At 37.9% G+C, this 21,072-nt stretch overlaps 2 protein-coding genes across 3 annotated transcripts in view; both read left to right on the top strand.

Annotated features, from left to right (window-relative positions):
- The first annotated feature begins 537 nt into the window (after positions 1–537).
- On the top strand, positions 538–11,269 carry rnf4 (ring finger protein 4). 2 transcript variants are annotated; one of them, XM_016247703.1, is made up of 8 exons: positions 538–601; positions 1,619–1,705; positions 2,035–2,161; positions 8,552–8,628; positions 8,755–8,767; positions 8,994–9,117; positions 10,313–10,364; positions 10,932–11,269. In XM_016247703.1, the coding sequence occupies exons 2-8, from the start codon at positions 1,694–1,696 to the stop codon at positions 11,079–11,081; spliced, it is 555 nt and encodes a 184-aa protein (XP_016103189.1). In that variant the 5' UTR covers positions 538–601; positions 1,619–1,693; the 3' UTR covers positions 11,082–11,269. The 2 variants fall into 2 exon arrangements, with proteins under 2 accessions (XP_016103189.1, XP_016103190.1); XM_016247704.1 differs by lacking the exons at positions 538–601; positions 1,619–1,705 and adding an exon at positions 1,319–1,373.
- Positions 11,270–14,923: 3,654 nt separating this feature from the next.
- The window catches only part of LOC107562936 (fibroblast growth factor receptor-like 1), a 73,102-nt gene continuing 66,953 nt past the window's right edge, over positions 14,924–21,072 (top strand). Inside the window, exons 1-2 of the mRNA XM_016247694.1 lie at positions 14,924–15,365; positions 15,697–15,793. Of these exons, the coding sequence (XP_016103180.1) occupies positions 15,730–15,793 (64 nt within the window). The 5' untranslated portion in view covers positions 14,924–15,365; positions 15,697–15,729. The remainder of the gene's footprint in view (positions 15,366–15,696; positions 15,794–21,072) is intronic.

The following is a 21,072-nucleotide window of genomic DNA, read 5'->3' as shown; positions in this document are numbered from 1 at the left end:
GATACATATATATATATATATATATATATATATATATATATATATATATATATATATATATATTTAATCTATTTATTTAATCCTTTTTTTATTATTTATTAATTACATTTACACTTTTATACTGTCCCCCCAATGTCTGGGGGTGTTGTGCACCCCTGGGGGTCCCAAATCTTCTCAAATGTGAAAATCTCTGATTTAGATTTTTTTGGAGATGCTTTTATAACGCCTCGTTCTCTCACCCCCTTATACTATTGAATGATAGAAAATATTACATAATAATATATAGAGACGCGAACATTTTTTTCTTATTTATTCGTGATATTGCCAAATCTTTTTTATTATGATATGAAGAAATGGAATTTAAAGACAGATTTTTTTTAAATAGTCCTATTATCCTACATCGGTAATTTTCTCCTTTTTTTCTGTCCATCTTCGATGCTTGTGTTTTGTGACATTTTGTAATGCCATGGTGATTTACAAAATTCAAACAATAACGTTACATACATACAGTCCCACGGGTGGCGCAGTGTTCAGAATCGTGTGTCTTATTCTACGGTTTTTGTGCTGTGGCTCTAAGAGGCTGACTGTTGGAGAGTGCTGAGTATGTAACCGGCTATTCTGTTAAACTGACGATAATGTTGATTTAATACGTAATCATTTCATATTAAATGTTGTACACTGGTTTTTTAAAAATACTAATTTAATCAAACGGACATTTCTAGAGCAGTAAGAATCAAGCTAAGTTAGCTGTCAGTTAACAATGAACAGATCCTGTTAGCTTGTTAGCGAACTAGCTGCCATTTAAAACACTTGCCAGTTATTTTAATGAATTCTGATCCAGTATGTATTATTGTTAATAAAATAACAAAACTAATTTGAATGCGTACTGCACGGTTTCTAGGAATGTTATGTTAATAAGTCTAGTTGGCTAAATGCTCATTCCTTTATTTACATACGATATTTGACACAAGCGTGAGACTATAGCTAACGTATACGTTATTTAAAACGACTGCTTGTATCGCCAGGCCTAAACAACGCGGATATCTTTAGATTGAAAGGCTTATTTGTAGTTGCTGTCTTGCATTAACACACTGTCAGGCGATTAAGGTTTAATAAATAGACTTTGTGTCTTATAATATGACTAATTTGTGTTTTAACAGTTATTATAAGTGTTATAATATGACTAATTTGTGCTTTAACAGTTATTATAAGTGTTATAATATGACTAATTTGTGTTTTAACAGTTATTATAAGTGCAGAGGAGTTATCTGGTGGCTAAGTAACATTTATTGTAAGTGCAGAGGAGTTATCTGGTGGCTAAGTCATATCTGAAGGCATATTGGAGTGTCTCGGTGATCAACATGAGTACTGCTGTGAGTATGAATGACCACGTGATTAGTTCTGATTACATTTAAACCAACGATATTTGACACAAGCGTGAGACTATAGCTAACGTATACGTTATTTAAAACGACTGCTTGTATCGCCAGGCCTAAACAACGCGGATATCTTTAGATTGAAAGGCTTATTTGTAGTTGCTGTCAACACACTGTCAGGCGATTAAGGTTTAATAAATAGACTTTGTGTCTTATAATATGACTAATTTGTGTTTTAACAGTTATTATAAGTGCAGAGGAGTTATCTGGTGGCTAAGTCATATCTGAAGGCATATTGGAGTGTCTCGGTGATCAACATGAGTACTGCTGTGAGTATGAATGACCACGTGATTAGTTCTGATTACATTTAAACCAGAGGTCTCAAACTCAATTCCTGGAGGGCCGCAGCTCTGCAGAGTTTAGCTCCAACTCACACCTGCTTGGAAGTTTCTAGTGATCCTGAAGACCTTGATTAGCTGGATCAGGTGTGTTTGATTAGGGTTGGAGCTAAACTGTGCAGAGGCGTGGCCCTTCAGGAATTGAGTTTGAGGCCAGTGATTTAAACAATTGCAGCTTGCCGCATTGCACTCTTCCTGTGTGTGCATTACCAAACATCAACAGTAATGCTGTAGTAACCGCTTGTGTCTCCTGTTTTCAGACACCGAGGAAAAGACGAACATCATCTGCTACATGTTCCCGCCGTGGAAACAGCAAGAGGAGCCGGACCCAGATGTCTCAAACCGCGATGGAGACCATTGATGTGCTGGAAAGTGACAGAACTAACAGTGAGTTTGATGCGCTTGTTTTACCAGACTTGTCCTTTACCCCTGATTGATGATGTAAGAGCAAATTATTTCATAGCCTCAAAAACACCATAGAGTGGTTTAGTGTAAAGTTCCTGTTAAAGGCAATTCCCTGTTTATGCAAATTTGTAAACCATGAACAAGCAACTTGCAAGCAATGGACATCACACTCATTTGGTTGGGCGACATTCAGAATTTAGAGTTTACCTTTCCATTTGTAAGTTGACATTTTTTACCCGTTGAATCCTATTTAGACTGCAACAGTCAGGTTTCAGAATTAGAAATCCTATTAATATTCTCCATAGCAGAATTGACTGTTAAAGACAGACATGCTACAGGGTTGTTAATTGATCAGGGTTTCTGTGGGTCTTAAAGTCTTAATTCGCCCCTTCTCCAAGCAAAGGCTTTAAATCTTTAATCGGAGCAGAAAGTCTTTATAAAGTTATGGCATGAAATGTTGCATGCACCGCGCAAACATTTTTTTTAAAAATCTTCCTCAGGTTTTTTGTGTTTTCCAATATTAGTATCCAAGCCTTCAGTTATTAGTATTAGTCCAGGTGATATGTGAAAATGTTCACTTTTTCATGAAACTTGGTACACTTGTATAGTTTGCGGCCCTAAACATTTTCAGAAATGGAGCCATCGCAAAAACACCTTGTTGTTGCCATTTTATGTATGGTCATACAAGGCAACACCTTGTTGTTGCCATTTTACTTTCCGCCATAACCAAATTATGTTTGGTTCAGGAGCTATGACACAAAATACATAACACAAAAAAGGTGATGTCTACCCCTATGGTGACAAGCACGGGAGGATTGCAGGTCCAATAACCAAGACTATTTCGACTCGGTCCAGTACACGTGGAGCAATGTAGCCAATTGCGCTGCCACTGATTGACCGCTGTAGTGATTCTATTAAAGGAAGTGCTATTTGCTTGCTTTCTGTATTTAATCTATTCACAATTTGAATAAAAGTTCAAATGAGTTTTCTCTACCTCATGTTGGAGATGTAATGCAGGTGTGGTCCGAGTCCCAGTTTTTATTTCAAATGGGTTGGGTATGTGATTAAATTAGTGTTGCTGTCAGATAACGTGTCGAGTGTTAATTACTGCGATTTGTGGGAAGATCATTTCACCAGCTAGGAAAGGTGAACGAAAATGCCTTTCTGTGATGTTACCAGTAAGGCATCGCTTACTTGCAGATCTCAGGCTTCTGGAGGGGATGTAGATTCGTAAGAGTGAGGACGAAGTAGGAGGGTGCTGAGCCTGTGGCTGTTCTGCACGCAAACATCAATGTCTTGAACTTGATGCGAGCTGCAACCAGTAGCCAGTGCAGAGAGATAAAGAGAGGTGTAAACTGGGCCCTTTTGGGCTCATGGAAGAATAGTCGTGGCGCTGCATTAAGAAACATTTGTTGAGGTTTGATTGCGCATGATGGAAGTACAGCTAGAAGAGCATTGCAATAGTCCAGCCTAGAAATGACAAGGGCCTGGGCAAGAAGTTGTGCAGCATGCTCTGTTTGGAAGGGCCTGATCCTCCTGATGTTGTGCAATGCAAAACTGCATGATCGAGCTCTCTTTACAATATGGTCCTTGAAGGTCAGCTGGTCACCAAAGAATAATCTTTGATGAACCTAGCAGGATGATGAAATCATGCCGTAGAGTCGAATTGGCAAGGAAAACAAGAAGCTCAGTCTTTGCCAGGTTGAGCTGCAGGTAATGTTCCTTCATCCATGCCGAGATGTTTGCCAGGCAGCCTGAGATCCATGCAGCTGCTATTGGGTTGTCTGGTTGAAATGAATGATAGAGCTGTGCGTCATCAGCATAGCAATGGTAAGGGAAACCATGTGCTTGTATAATGACTCCCAGTGATGTAGTGTTTATGGTGAAGAGAAGGGGTCCAATAACTGATTCCTGAGGAACCTCTCCTCCCCAGGAAACCCTGAAACACCTACCTGTGAGATAAGATTCAAACCAGTGGAGTCCAGTGATGGCAGACAGGATAATCTGATGATTCACAGTGTAAATTGTGGCAGATAGATCCAGCAGAATAAGAACTAAATATTTGAATCAGCTTTTGCTATCTGCAGGGCTACAGTGACCAACAGCAAAGCAGTCTCAGTTGAATGGCCACTGCTGAAACCTGATTGGTTAAACTTCAGTTGGTCATTCTGGGAAATTAATAATGTAACCGTGTCTAAAAAGGTGTGAACCAAATGGTCCATTCCATTAGAATAACAAAGGAACCGCGTTCCTCAGGAACGTCTTATAGATTGCGGGAAGGTCCTAACAGTATTGTTTCTAGCCCTTTTGTCTTCAGGTATAAAATGATGTCCCACAGACAGAACTTTGGGAGAAGCTAGGATCAATACTAAATATAAAATTGTATATTTAGGGTAAAATTGTTTGAAGGAAGACATGCTATTGAAGAACTGCTACACTACCATCTTCAATCAATTCTTCTCCCCACACAAAATTTGGTCAAGCCTACTTAATTTTTTGTATTTGTGAAATCTAGTACATTTGGTGAGCCACCCAAAAGACTGCTCGGCAAAAATACAGTAGTGATGATGCTGCATGGGGCAACTTTTTAGGTAAGAAGGTGTATTATGCACTGGCCTGTCTAAACTGATATTGTCTTGAAAAGTTGAAGTGGATCATAAAGTGTCAGTTGCTGTATTTACATCCAGAGATGAGAAATGGGTGGGTGAGGGAAGAGAGGATGACATTACAGAGGAAAGATGGAAGGGTGAAAGGGAGCGTAGGTTTTGCCTAAAAGTAACTGGTAGAGGAATTTATGGCACACATGTAGTAATATGTAGGTTAAATGTAATAAAGAAGTGAGCAGAGATGTCTAGAGGTTTTACCAAATGTTGTCTGTGATACAATTGCATGTGTAAATTAAGTCAAGCTGGTTGCCTGATTTGTTAGTGCTTGTGATGGTAAGCCATTTGAGATTGAATGAAGCTAGGAGTGGAAGTGGAAGTCTGCAGTGTAAGGATTCTCCAGATGGACTTCGAAGTCATCAAAGACCACAAGTGGACTGCCATCCACAGAGAATGAGGACAGCATCTCATGCAGCTCTATAAAGGTGCCCAGTTGACCAGAAAGGCGATAAATCATTACAATATGGCGTTTAACAGGAGCTGTGACCAAAATAGCATGAAACTCAAAATAATTTTTATTGCATAGGGAAGAGTGGGTTGAGTATTTCCAATTATTAGAAGACCAGTACCCTTCCAACCTGACAGGGTGTGTGAGAGAAAGGGAAGTTGTTAGAGAGAACAGCAGGGGTTGCGTATTCTTCTGGACGAATCCAGGTCTCAGTCAAGCCCAAGATACTAATGGTGCTTTTCCACTGCGTTGTACAACTTGGCTCGGCACGGCACGGTTCGGCTCGGCACGGTTCGCGTTTTCACTGCAGTTCAGTACCACTTTAGAGTGGGCGGGATTATTCACATGTTGTTATAGTTGCGCCGCCTCTATTACCACGACTCCTTTTTAAAAAAAAAAAAAAAAAAAAAACACTTTCATTCCGCGTCGCCCCATCAAGACCTCACTGGATCCGCTCCTCTGCAATCAATGAGAGGAACGTCTGGTCTTTTTGGTTGTTAAAAAAAAGTTGCGCTCGTTCAAAACAGTTGCATTCGATCCTTCGCTGGCTGTGCTGATTTAAATCTAGCGGTTCTTTTGTGTTTGTCGCAAGTTCATTGACGCAGGTAGTGATGATTCTCTCCGGCCAATCCGTGATCCGCAGAGTTTACACATCACGTTTTGGTAACTGTACGGTTCACTTGGAACCTCAACCGAGGTGGTACTAAAAAAAGTACCAGGTACGGTACCCAGTGGAAAATCCCCCAAAAGTGAACCGTGCCGTACCATGCAGTGGAAAAGCGCCATAAGAGTAGACTGAGAAGCAGTGGCCAGAATGAAGTTTGCTGACTGACAATTCCAGAGACCCACAGAAAATGACAGAGGTGCAGCAGAAGAGGTGCAGATAGGGCGCAGCTTAGCAAGATTGCCTTGCCGTTTGCGTTTGATGTTAGAGCATTGTTGAGCGAGAACAAGAAACATACTACCGCCTACCCGACTCTGCCTAGAGGTAAGGAAACATACTTACTTGAGATGATATTGTTTTATATCTCGGAAGTAAATGATTGTATTCTTGAAAACAATCTTTTAAAATATTAGTTAAGCTGGTGTGTGGTGGGCATTCTGGCGCAATATGGCTGCCGTCGCATCATACAGGTGGATGCTGCACATTGGTGGTGGTTGAGGAGATTCATGTAAAGCGCTTTGAGTACCCAGAAAAGTGCTATATAAATGTAACTAATTAATTAAAGCAATCTTTTATTGTACTATTGAATAAAATATTATTTAATTATCAAAGAAAGAAAAAAATTAATGGCCATAATATGGACTTTTGTAAATGCTGTGATACTATGATGCTCAGATAGTGATATTTCCTTCTCACATTGCTGATTTCACCATTAACTCTTCACCTGAACGGTTTGTTTTTTTATGTGGTATCGTTAGGGCCTTTCGCACCGCTTTAGTTCCAGAACTAAATGTACTGGGACTATTTTGCGCGAACCATTTCCCAGTACCATTTAAAGAGTTGCATTTGCACCGAGAGTATATATTAAAAAGTGACGTAAGCCGGTTGTCAGTTGTGTGCGGGGTTCAACAACAGAAACAAAGAAGAACAACATTAACAACAGGAGGATGGAGGACGCTGTGATCGGAGCTGTGTTTTTGTTGTGTCTCACGGGTTTCACAATAATGGACATAGAAAGTTGACGTATAAATAAAGCGATTGAAAGAACGGAAAGGAGGACTAAGAATCTCCAACGACAATTGGCAGTGCTACATTTGTTACAAGTGCCTGCACTTCAGCATCCGTCCATCTATCGCTGTTCTCCATACTTGCAAAATAAGTTGACACTATGTTTACACAGCATTTTAAATCATGGCGGGTGAGGGCGTTTTCATACGCGTTTGGCCAATCAATGTCTACTTGCGTTACGGGTAGTACCAGTTGTGCTGGTTAGACCCTGCTCCGGAGTAGGAGCTAATTTGGTTCTCGAAAAAGGCAGTCCGGTACTAAAATTGCACCCAGTTCCGGCGGTGCGACAACGCCAAAAAGTGGGTAGTTCCACAATTAGGTCTGGTACTATGAAAAGGTTCCCGCGGTGTGAAAGGCCCTGTTGTAATCCTTGACCATCAAAACGTAGGGGTAGACATCACCTTTTCTGTGTTTATCATATTTGGTTCAGGAGCTATGACACAAAATACATAATTTGCTAATGACGGAAAGTAAAATGGTCGCCATGGCAACCACGAGGTGTTTTTGCAATGGCTCCATTTCTGAAAATGTTCAGGGCCCTAACCTGTACAACTGTGCCAAGTGTCATGCTTTTATGAAAAAGTGAACACATCACCTAAAATTTTGCACATGTCAGGTGGACTATATCTAAATTTAGATGCTAGTACCAATATTAGTATCTAAATCAACATACATTTACTGGAGATGCAGAATGAAGATATGAAGTGTTGTGTACTGAACAAATATCTGTCATTGGTCAAGGAAAACCTGTTTTCCCCTTGAATTAAGTTTTCTGACCCTATTAGCAAAAATATATTTTTAAAACATACAAACTTTTGAATAATTTCTCATGGAACAAGGCGTCTTCTCTTCTGTCATTTTGCTTCAAGTAAAGACATCTTGATTTAAGAATCTTTAGATATTTGCACTGGAAAACAAGACAAAAATACTGAACAGTTTTTTGCAGTGTGATCAGAAGGTATAGTTCTTTCTATATTCTAGGGTTTGAAAACTGAGCTATTTGTGTAAAATGAATCAAAATGAAATGAAGATCTGTTTAAAGCTGTATTTTTATACTGCTTATACAACTCATTATTTGCATGCAAAGGAAATTGGTTTTTAAAAAAATTTTTTTTTTTTTTTGGCACTTCAAGTCAGGGTTCACCTCATAGCTGACTGGTTTGGTCCATGGCTTTAAACTCTTTATCAGTCTTTTTTACAAATCCCTATTGGACAAAATGAATGGAAAATATACTTCTGGAGCTAACACTTCTGAAAAAGTATGAGGGAAACTGTTGCACTTTGGATGATGATTGACAGGAATAGGAAATTATTGTACATATAACCAAGGAATTGCATTACTGTAGTTCAACACGCATTTAGCAGATTTAGTCTGTCTCTTTATTCCACGATCTGTCCAATCAGATAAGGAAAACAATCATATTTAATATTTCTAATATTGTTTAATTTCTATATTTTTTGGATAAGGTTTTGGTCAATTTAATTGAAAAGAAATGCTAACGTTTCTCTCTCGCGTTGTCTTGTCAAAGGTGAAGATGTGGTAGATTTAACATGCGAAGGGTCTGAACCTGCGGTTGTTGACCTCACCAATAATGATTCTATAGTGGTGAGTCTTGAACACTTGTATTGAAACTTTGTACAGTAACAGTTTGAATGAAGCATGTGCTTTATTGAGGATGTGTAATTGTTTATTTTCTGTCTCGTCTTTCTCTCATTGTCCCTTGGGATGAAGGTTGTGGAAGATGGTAATGTATCGTTCTGTTTTTCTTTTATTGATGTAATTGAACTGTTCATTTGTTGCTTTGGATAAAAGCATTTTATAAATACACAGTCAAACTAGGGTAGATAAAAAGACACGGAACAGTTATTGGAGTGGCAGTGAATTTTTTTTTTATTAAGATCATTTCATCAAAATGTGTCATAACTGTGTCTTTGTCTTACTAAGCTGCTTTTACATTCATGTTTGTGCAGGTGTGCAAAGCCGACGTGGACAGGGCACAGAGAGTTATGTACTGAGCAGTGACGACGAGGAAGAGTCCAGTCTTCGACTCAGTCCAGGCTTACTGTCCTCTCTACATGCCAGTTCGCGAGCCAGGTACACCCAGTCCATCCATCATCACACAGATTAGATTGGGCTAGAACTAAATTATTATAGTCTTCATCTTTGTATGCAGATTTTGTGGATGCAGCTTTGTGAATTTTTACGTTTGACAGTTAATATTAGAGCCCGACCGATATATCGTTTTGCTGATTTTATCGGCCAATATGAGTCTGTCGCAGATATTGTATCGGCGAATATGCCACCGATATGAATTTTTATTTTTTTTACAGAACATAAAACGCAGATAAAATGCTTGTAAATGGTGTAATTACATAGTTTGTCCAGCGGAGCGCGCTCCATTGTTTGCTACTGGCGACCTGGATGAAACGCTTTTGAAGCTTAAGTGTACGGAATACCATTGAAACTTTGAACGGCCATATCTCCATAATGGCGTGGCGGATCCGCACCAAATTCGGGGGATCCCTTCACCTCCCAAATGCCGTCGAATTTGGTGGAGATCCGCTGCCGCGTTTGCGAGATAGTGACACCAGCCAACACTTTCACTTCAGTAAGGAGGGCTCTTGTTCAGGCAGCAGCATTCAAGCATTGTCTTATTCGACCGTAAGTGCCTTGCGAAGTGGACTTCACATGATGCTCCGCCATGGTTCCAAGGGAACGTACACGTTACATTCAAAGGGCATTAAAGTTTGCGAGACGTGAATTTATATTATTTATTTACAGAGGTATATTATGTCACACTTCTCTAGTAAGTTTCGTCTGTGTGTGAAAACAGTAGCGCAAATCCGAATGAATGTTCCGAAGTGAAAAACTTCACGGAATAAAGTTGAATGGAATTGGAAAAAGTTGAATAAACTTCAACTTTACTGTCAGATGTCAGACTCATTTTAGATAAAGTTTGTTAAATTCCCTGCCTCCCTTACATATCTTTGTCACGTCATTATAAGTGTTTGATCACCACATTTGATTGATCATTGCAAAAAAAATTATGTATATACTGTGTTCTATATATAGTACCAGTCAAAAGTTTGGGCACACGAATGGGAAGGTGTTTGACTGGTACTGTACTATAATATACACAAAGAATATCGGCCTATATACTTTTTTACTCCCTAATATCGGTATCGTATCGCCCGCAAAAAAACCCATATCGGTCGGGCTGTAGTTAATATGCACTACAAGACTTGCATATCTCGAGTTGATTTGTTTTGTGGTGGTCTGCTGTGTGTAGGTCTACACCAGGGGCTGTTAGCTGTCCTGTTTGTATGGATGCTTATTCAGAGGTAAATTGTTGTATGTGCAACTAATCACATAATCAGTGCATTTATATAGTTAGTTAACCCCAAAATTAACTTTGTCGTCATTTACTCACCCTCATGTTGCTCTAAATACTTTTGAACTTTTTGAAGCTTAAAAGTTTGGTTGAATACACTTTGGAGGGATCGAAATCTCTCAGGATATCTTCATTTTGCTTTGAAGATGAACGAAAGTCTTATGGGTTAGGGCGAGTAAATGATGACGATGTTCATTTTCGGTTGAACTATACCTTTAAATCAACCCTAAATAAACATTCTATCATCTTATACTCGCACTCATGTTACACTTTTTTGTGGAATGTTAATGCTACTCTTTCCTATGACATGAAAATGAATGCTGACCAGGGGCTTTACAGCTCCAAAAAAGAATGGAAAGAGAAGCAAGAAAATGTTTTGGTTTGCAATGAGTGAGAAAATGACAAACCATTTTGGATTGAAGTTAACCATTTAATTGAACTGTAATTATTTTTTCTAGTCTATAATACAATGTTTCTCTGGTTAATTTAAAATGTCTGGTTTTGATCCCATTTTCAGATCATCGACAGTGGTCGGCTCATGGTCTCCACAAAGTGCGGCCACCTTTTCTGCAGTCAGTGCATCCGCGACTCTCTCAACAGAGCTCACAGCTGCCCTACATGTAGAAAGAAACTCACACACAAACAGTATCACCCAATATATATCTAATGGTAAAAACTCGTCCGTGTGCATCTCTCAGAGTACGCTCTCATGAAACTTCACAGCTCCATATTTTCACTGGCTGTTTGATATTTTACACATCAATGCCGAGATGATATTAGGCATTATTTTGACTTGTGGGATTCTGTTGGAACTAAAAGGGCACTTAGTCCAGAATTTAGTATTTTTAAATTGTGAATGTATATACACATACATACTGTTTTGGGAATATATCCTGACATTGAGGAGTCTGGGTTTATGGTTTAAGGCTGCTATATTAATATTTGTTTTATTTTTGTCAACTGTCCCGTTTGTAGTATTGAATTAGGTTCCAGTTCAAATGAAAAAAATAAAATAAAATGAATGGCCAACTGTCACAAGTTAGGATCTTGTAATGTTAGTTTAGTCTTAAAATAGCTTCCTGCTGTGATGGTCTCCATTCTTGTTTAGTGAAATTTGTAAGCCTGTAATGATAGTTTGCCAACTGGACAACTTTTAGGTCGCCCTCCCCCTGTATCTTCTCTCATTTGTTTGTATAGCCTTCGTACCAGCCTTGTTAGCTTTAACGGTCACTCACAGTTAACTTATTTTCATTCATTGTCTGTTTATTTGATCGGAATTCATATTCGGATTCTTTTGTCGTCAAGCATATTGTTGCATTCAAATGAGTTTTTGAGGGAACAGTAAATGCTGACTATGTAAATGTGCTTTCATCTCAGAAGACCTCTTCAACTGATCGTTTACTCAGTGGTCAGAGAAGTGAATGGTAAATACATCTTGATTGGTTAGCACAGGGTGACTGGAGGACTAAAGCTAACAAGGCTTGTTTGCCAACTTGTATGTGTTAATATTTGTATATACTTTAATGTATAAAGGACCTGTAAGTTAAGAGGCGTTAGTAAAGATTAGTATTTTTAAATTGTGAATGTATATACACATACATACTGTTTTGGGAATATATCCTGACATTGAGGAGTCTGGGTTTATGGTTTAAGGCTGCTATATTAATATTTGTTTTATTTTTGTCAACTGTCCAGTTTGTAGTATTGAATTAGGTTCCAGTTCAAATGAAAAAAATAAAATAAAATGAATGGCCAACTGTCACAAGTTAGGATCTTGTAATGTTAGTTTAGTCTTAAACAAAATAGCTTCCTGCTGTGATGGTCTCCATTCTTGTTTAGTGAAATTTGTAAGCCTGTAATGATAGTTTGCCAACTGGACAACTTTTAGGTCGCCCTCCCCCTGTATCTTCTCTCATTTGTTTGTATAGCCTTCGTACCAGCCTTGTTAGCTTTAACGGTCACTCACAGTTAACTTATTTTCATTCATTGTCTGTTTATTTGATCGGAATTCATATTCGGATTCTTTTGTCGTCAAGCATATTGTTGCATTCAAATGAGTTTTTGAGGGAACAGTAAATGCTGACTATGTAAATGTGCTTTCATCTCAGAAGACCTCTTCAACTGATCGTTTACTCAGTGGTCAGAGAAGTGAATGGTAAATACATCTTGATTGGTTAGCACAGGGTGACTGGAGGACTAAAGCTAACAAGGCTTGTTTGCCAACTTGTATGTGTTAATATTTGTATATACTTTAATGTATAAAGGACCTGTAAGTTAAGAGGCATTAGTAAAGACCATAACATTTATTTCAATAAACATTTTGATCACTGATTGATTACTTTATTTCATGGGATGAACATTTAAGATGTTTTGATGAGTACTAGATTTTTAAAACGAAATGTGCAGAGACTTTATTTAAAACGACAGTTTTCATTCTGGGGAGCTAACTATGTATTGTCTGTTTGCCAAACAATATAGAGAATTTCAGAATGAAATACGGTTTTGTAACTTGAAATATTGTACAAATTTCAAACTGGTATAAATGTAAAAAAAAAAAAACAAGTGATCCGTATTTAGGACCTTACTAATTACAGTGTTTAAATTATAAGTTACAATGCAACTACACTCTTAAAAATAAAGGTGCTTCAAAAGGTTCTTCAAGCGATGCCATAGAAGAACCATTTTTGGTTCCACAAAGAACCATTCAGTCAAAGGTTCTTTAAAGAACCATCTCTTTCTTGCCTTTTTGTAATCTGAAGAACCTTCTTTCGCCACAAAGAACCTTTTGTCACACAGAAAGGTTCTTCAGATGTTAAAGGTTCTTAATGGAACCATTTAGACAAAAAGTTTCTTCTATGGCATCGTGAAGCACCTTTATTTTTAAGAGTGTAGTTACTTCTGGTTAAGTACTTTCTACGTAATTTTACTGTTCTGTATACCTTTATTTTTTTTCCCAATTCGATTTTCTTGTTTTCAGTTTTAATTAGATTTCTCATTTTCATTTTTCAATTTAACTATTTCAGTTTAATATCGGTTTGTTTTCTGTCAACAGTCATATATTTGAATTATAATTCTATACATACCGGTGCATCTCAATAAATTAGAATGTCGTGGAAAAGTTCATTTATTTCACAACTCAAATTGTGAAACTCGTGTATTAAATAAATTCAATGCACACAGACTGAAGTAGTTTAAGTCTTTGGTTCTTTTAATTGTGATTTTGGCTCACATTTAACAAAAACCCACCAATTCACTATCTCAACAAATTGGAATACTTCATAAGACCAATAAAAAAACATTTTTAGTGAATTGTTGGCCTTCTGGAAAGTATGTTCATTTACTGTACATGTACTCAATACTTGGTAGGGGCTCCTTTTGCTTTAATTACGGTCTCAATTCGGCGTGGCATGGAGGTGATCAGTTTGTGGCACTGCTGAGGTGGTATGGAAGCCCAGGTTTCATATATATATATATATATATATATATATATATATATACATATATCCATTTTAGTCGACAATGCCTTGGTCACGTTATCTTTTTTGTCAATTTGAAAAACCACCCCAAGATGGCAGCACGTGTTCATACATGTGAAGCAAGTTTTCTGAAACGCCGGTTAGAGAGATTGTTTCTCCCCCAGCTGAGGGCACTGATGAGCCCTGTTTGAGAGAGCTATATTTGTTCTGGACTTTTGCTGCATAGATTTTGTACTCCTACTCAGTCCACAATAACTTAAACTCCATTTAAATGTGTGCAGAGTATATGCATAGCTATACTGTATATGCTTTACAACGTTCTTATATATGTACAAATCTTATTGGCTACATCCTATAAATATATGTGTGTGTGTGTGTGTGTGTGTGTGTGTGTGTGTGTGTAAACACTAAATGAAAATGCATGGCATGTGTGCTTATTAGTATGCTCAGGATTTGCAGAACAGAGTATAACCATACATTTGAAAACATCACTTTTCCAAAATTAGCTATTACCATGTACATCATCATACTAAATAAGCACGTTACGTTAGATGTGAGATGTTAATCCAGCTATCTCAACCTGTATTTACCGAGGGCTTCCCAAATTAAGACACTTTTAGTATTGTTTACTGACTTCAGTTGATACTATCGCTTAGGCCACTCAAACTCTTGTGCTCACAAGTGTTATTAAATGTGTCATTATTCTTATAGGTCTTTTTGGAATGTCAGACCGTTGTTGCAAATGGCATTTGTCCAAGTCAGTTTTCAGGGAATGGTACTACTGGATTTATTAAAGTACGTTGAAAAACAATGATTTTTACAACTGGAATTGAGATTTTACTTAGTCACTGTTTTTATTTGATAAAGAATAGTCTATTTGACTATTAGTAATAATTTGATTTAATAAAACGTTTTCTATATTATTATTATTATTAGTAGTAGTAGTAGTAGTAGTATTGTGAAAGAGTTAAAAAGCAAGAGTGAGTAGGCTCGCTGTGATTGGTCTAAAGTTGGCTGTAGGGCTGGACTGTAATCCTGAGTGTGTGTGTGTCTGGACGGCGAAATATTTAGATAACGGTATTTAAAACACCGTTTTGGTACAAATGTAGGTGCTGTAAATAATGTGTCGGTTGTGTTTTGTTTTCTGAAGTGTCTAAGTGGAGATCAATCGAAAGGCATTTGACCAGCTTGGGCGATAAGCGCGCGGTGACTGTCATCTACAGAAGTTATCACGAGCGGTCAGCGCGTGTATTAAGAAGTGTCGCGCGAAAATACATGACATAAGAGCGTCCAGGAATACAGTTGTGCGTGATAATTAAACGGCTTGGATCCAGTGTTGCGTGCATGAGGATTTCTGATGTAGGCGCCCAGCTTTTATATAGCCATGAATTGTCTGGAGTGTTTTAGGAGGATGCAAGCATGATATTTAATCTATCAGTCGCAAGGAACAGATTTATGAACGTTTTCAACTGTTGGTAAGTCTTGCATGTTTGACTGCGAATATTTTATTGCAGGTTTTATGGTTTAAAAAGTACATTTTACCCACTTGGAACAGCTTTTTGTGCACATGTGCTTTTTACTGCACAAAATAAAATAGCTCAATGTTGCAGGTTATGCTGTGCTGTGATTTAATTTGAGGCAATGCTTTTTTATATATAAGACAACGTAGGTGGTGTTAGAAATGTTATTCAATTCTACACATTTTCAAAAGTGCAGCAGAAGTTCAGAAGTGTTTTGGCATAGCACTGGTGTTTCAGAATAATTCACCAATCCTTGTTCTCACTAACAGCTTTATTTATTTCATAGATTGAAGAACCAGAGAGCCTTAATAGGGACATCATGGAACTCTTTTGGATAGTTTTCTTCATTTTTGACATTATTTTCATGACAGACTGTGCTAGAGGTGAGTGCAAATATATTTGCTCTTGTGAAATTTGTAAAAAAAAACATGGAAGAGGGTGGACTGCTGTTAAAATTCTTATGCTTTAATAATGTTTTGATATTTGAATAATCTTGATTAATACCACATAGTTTAAAAGTAATTGTGTCACTATATGTTGACTTCATGAGCATAATATAGTTGTGTTCTAGTTACTGTCACTAAATAGTCACATGCATGTCATGTGTGCTCGTCTGAATGTTCAAGATTTTCATTAAAACGTTTTAAGTAAATTTAAGCTCATTAGCTAACAAATCTGTCAGGTACTAAAGCTTTAGACTAATTCCCACTGTATGTTTAATGAATTCGGCAACATATTTGCTTTACTACATTTTTTAAATACGTTAAAACTCAAAAATTGGAAAGAATTGTTTATCTTGTTCACAAAATTAAGCTGCTTTCATTTGAAAGTTGATCTGTCTTAATGTGACTTTATGTATCTTTATTGCGTCACGCATTATGTTTGGTATTTGTTTGGTGTGGTCGTGCATAGAAAAGTAATCATGGTCATAGTTCAGTTGTTATTAAAAAAGCTTGTTTAAGACTCTTTAATAAGATGTGATATTCAACTGACAGGCTAAACTTGATTTAAAATGTATTATATTAATTGAAGGCCCAAAAAAAACCCATCTAAATTTAGTCCGTATCTTGCATCTGCCGAGTTGAAATTCAATCATCCTGGACCTTGAAGGATTCTCTTAACCTGTCTATTGAGTTCAGGTCCAGATTGAGAGCTTGAGACTTTTGGGTTCTGTCGCTGGCATTGTTTGCTGAATGCAGTCCTCTCGCATTAGCCATTCTCTGGTCTTCCTTTTGGATTGAAACGAACCATCATTTCCATTCATAATGGGTTGAATGGGGGCCGGGGCCGCTGATGGGCAGATAGTACAGCTCACTGACTCCACTCCATCAGGGCTGCATGTGAAGCGTGATGGAGTCTCCCTTTTGCGTTAGCGTTCACCTCAGACTCAACAGCCTGTCAACGGAGCTGGTGGGCGAGAGAGAGAGAGGCCGAGCGACGTCTGTGCAGATTGCATCTGTGAGGGGCCCTGAACAATGTGGCATTCACAGTCACATAGCCCTGGCCTTCATAGAAACGCTTAGCCAAAAGTAAACAGAAATGCAGAAAGCAATGCGATTAGATTAGCCAATTATGTTTGTTTGCTGTGCAATAGCGAAGGTGTGCCTCCCAAGCCAGGGAGATTTGTGTTTGTAAGGAAGCGCAGACAATTTGCCGCCTTGATCGTATCTGAAACGGGAAGCTGCGGGTATGTTTGATATGTTGCACTTGTTACAGACTTGCTTTGCACCTGACAAAACAAAAATGTGACCCTGGACCACGTCATAAGGGTCAATTTTTCGAAATTGAGATTTATACATCGTCTGAAAGCTGAATAAATAAGCGTTCCATTGATGTATGGTTTGTTAGGATATGACAATATTTGGCCGAGATACAACTATTTGGAAATCTGGAATCTGAGGGTGCAAAAAAAAAATCTAAATATTGAGAAAATCGCTTTTAGAGTTGTCCAAATTAAGTTCTTAGCAATGCATATTACTAATCAAAAATTAAATTTTGATATATTTACAGTTGGAAATTGACAAAATATCTTCACGGAAAATGATCTTTACTTAATATCCTAATGATTTTTGGCATAAAATAAAAATCTATAATTTTGACCCGTACAATGTATTTTTGGCTATTGCTACAAATATACCCCAGCGACTTAAGACTGGTTTTGTGCTCCAGGGTCACAAATCGGATCTGTCCATTGAAGATTGCTCAAATGATAGTCCTGCAGCATTTCAGAATAGAATGATTTGATGAGACGCAATGAACTGGCAGTTTGAACATTCAAAGATCTCAGTTCTCCCAAAATGTACCTCTGCTTTTATATCTAGGGTGAAGATGACCTCGGTATGCGGATGTGTGATTAGACAAATTAAAATGGCACTGCTATATATTATACTCTGTTTCTGTACTTTATTACAATGTAACAGCTGCATCTGGAACAATATTTTAAAGTCAACATTGAAAACCCAATTGCAACCCATTTTCCCCATCCAGAATTGTTTGTGGTGCTTAAAGGCGAGGGATTCGGGACGTCAGCCCAAAAGAAAGACATTTTACTGGCTTAAGTTATTGCATTCAGATAAAAAAGGAAGACACTTTTTTTTTTCTCCTCCAGATTTTCTTTGGAATAATGTGCACTGATGGGCAGTACATGCAATAAAATTCATTAAAAAAGTAAATAAAGTCAGTTTTCATTTTAAATGTATCTGTAGCATTTTGCACTTTTATTTAAGATTACAACAGCACTCAAGTCATTTGTGAAAGATAGTTAGTGCAGGACCTGTGGAGTAAGGTTCCTTTGTCCTTGACGTGAGAGGAGGGCTTCACGTCAGATGACAAACATTTTCCGTTGTTAACGGAAGTGCAGTCTTGTGCAGCCTTTGCAATGTTTACGGGTCTAGGCATCTCAAAGTAGAAGGCTTAACATCCGATTCCATCCACTGTCCACTCATTCCAGCTGGCGATTTTGAATGTTTGTAAATGCATTATGCATCCAATCCCATCTGAATCACTTTTGGCCCGTTCACCAGCCATGCCAGAAGCAGAGTTTAACAATCCCATGTGGCATTTCAACAATTTGTCCACGGGAAAAACCTTAAAGTGTGCCATTTATATGATGCAGTGGCCTCAGAGCTTGAATGGATATCATTGTGTGTAAGACACTGAGAGGCTGTAATTAAGACCCTCAAGCCTTGTTAGTTACAGTTTCCCATTTTTTTGTTTTCTCCGATGATATTGACATGAATTATGTCCTCTGACAGGAATAACCTCAGTATTCGCTCATAGGAAACAAAAATACATTTGTGTGTGGTTCTTTATCAGTAATGCAGAAATTGCTGTTCACGATTTTACTCAATAATTGTGCTTGTGTGGGGGGTGTTTTTGGAGGAGAAGAGTTTAAGGGAGTCTTTTGGCAACATATGGGTTCTTGGAAGAGGGGGCTGAGCTCTGAAGATGGGCTGAAGTGTTTGTAGGTACGCGCTGATTTGTTTACACTGATGTAGACCACCCTTGCAGTATATGCCAATATACTCGTGGAGATGTGTGGATCCGAAATCTCAGTGGAGCAAACAGTCAGATGGTCTGCTTGCAAAGTAAACACCCTTATGAACTCCAATCTGATGGACATTAAATCTGCATCTCTGGGAAAAAAGCCCTGGAGTCATAAACTTAACAGTGATTTTTCTCACCTCTCCCAACCCCCTTCCATTTTCTCTTCTTCTTCTTCTTCTTTTTTTTACCTTTTCACTTTTTCCACCTCATGGTTTATGACCAGAAGACATCCAGGAAATTAATTTACTGTGTTTAAGAAACACAGTGTTACACTTGGGAACTCCATTCATCCCACTTAAATGTGTCTCAAAACAGTGGAAGGGTTGATTTTTTTTTTTTGTAATTTATCAAAATATTTAAAAAGGTTTGCTGCATGGTTGAAATACGCTACGCTTATAAAAATGTTTCCGTTTTTTAGAGGAAAAAAAAAACATAAGTCGCATTTTATTATTTCATTCAAAAATAGGCCTAATGCCGACACTAAATGTTTGCAAACATTATAATAAACACTGTAAACATAGCTAGGCTATTTTAGTTCCCTCACTCTACAACCAATCGTTTCAATTAACAGTATTTAGAAAAGAACAAGAATTAAAAATATAAGAAGCTAGAGCTAAACGACAAGCCAAAACGAATTAATTTAGGCTAAAACGAAACTGAAACCAACGTTGCGTCTCTCATTTGACACAAAATCAAATGTTTCCGTATTCGCGATGTATTTGAATGCCAAAATAGTATTTATTATGTAGCCTACTCGCGTTCCAATATCCACGTAAAACAAAATGGTTTGCATAACATCATTCATGGCGGTACGACGATAACGCTTAACGGCACAGATTTTACTACATATTTAAAATGAGCAGTGTGTTTTTTCCATATGTTTGACTGACTATTTTATTATGATAATGAACAGGCTGCATTGTCAAGGTAGCAATGCTTAAAGGGTTAGTTCACCCAAAAATGAAAATTAGACTGCGTTTTACTCACCCCCGATGCATCCTAGGTGTATATGACTTTCTTCTTTCAGACGCATCCAGTCGGAGTTATATTAAAAATTGTCTTTGATCTTTCAAGCTCTATTGTTGCACTCAGCGGGTGTTGCATTGCTTCTGTCCAAAAAGACGTGAAATAAAAAGCACCCTTCCATAAAAAAAGTGTCTCACACGGCTCCGGGGGGTGAACAAAGGCCTTCTGTAGCGAATCGATGCTTTTTTGTAAGAAAAATATCCATATACAAAACGTAATAATCACTTGAATCTAGCTTGCGCTCACTGTTGTAAAACCGAAGCCGTTCTGGCTGAATTACGTATGAGGTCAGCTTTGCGCATGCGCCGCTCAGAAGTGACGCACGCGGAGAGATCGAAACAAAACAACGGTCACTAATTAGAAGTGCAAAACGAGGATTTGTAAAGAAGAATGTCGGAGGATTTCGATATAAGCCAAGAAGAGACTTGTTTTCCTTTGCTAAAGTAAGGAAACTTTGCTTCTTTTGATCCTGTAAAGAAACGTTGGTTTTCACGAGACTCACCGGCGCATGCACAACGCTGAACTCATACGTCATGCTCCCGGAGCTGCTTCTATGTACAACTGCTGGCGCAAGCTAGATTCAAGTGATTATTACGTTTTGAATATGGATATTTTTCTTACAAAAACGCATCGATTCGCTACAGAAGGCCTTTGTTCACACCCCGGAGCCGTGTGAGACACTTTTTTTTTATGGAAAGGTGCTCTCTCATTTGACACAAAATCAAATGTTTCCGTATTCGCGATGTATTTGAATGCCAAAATAGTATTTATTATGTAGCCTACTCGCGTTCCAATATCCACGTAAAACAAAATGGTTTGCATAACATCATTCATGGCGGTACGACGATAACGCTTAACGGCACAGATTTTACTACATATTTAAAATGAGCAGTGTGTTTTTTCCATATGTTTGACTGACTATTTTATTATGATAATGAACAGGCTGCATTGTCAAGGTAGCAATGCTTAAAGGGTTAGTTCACCCAAAAATGAAAATTAGACTGCGTTTTACTCACCCCCGATGCATCCTAGGTGTATATGATTTTCTTCTTTCAGACAAATCCAGTCGGAGTTATATTAAAAATTGTCT

The sequence above is a fragment of the Sinocyclocheilus grahami genome, unplaced genomic scaffold, assembly GCF_001515645.1.
Source record: "Sinocyclocheilus grahami isolate Dianchi unplaced genomic scaffold, SAMN03320097.WGS_v1.1 scaffold849.1, whole genome shotgun sequence".
Lineage (NCBI taxonomy): Eukaryota > Metazoa > Chordata > Actinopteri > Cypriniformes > Cyprinidae > Sinocyclocheilus > Sinocyclocheilus grahami.
The sequence above is the reverse complement of the archived record's forward strand: the minus strand, read 5'-3'. Positions and strand labels throughout refer to the sequence as shown.

Coding starts and splice junctions, on each gene's coding strand:
- rnf4 (XM_016247703.1), top strand. Junction 2,162..8,551: donor GGAAAGTGACAGAACTAACA/GTGAGTTTGATG, acceptor GTCTTGTCAAAG/GTGAAGATGTGGTAGATTTA. Junction 10,365..10,931: donor GTATGGATGCTTATTCAGAG/GTAAATTGTTGT, acceptor TCCCATTTTCAG/ATCATCGACAGTGGTCGGCT.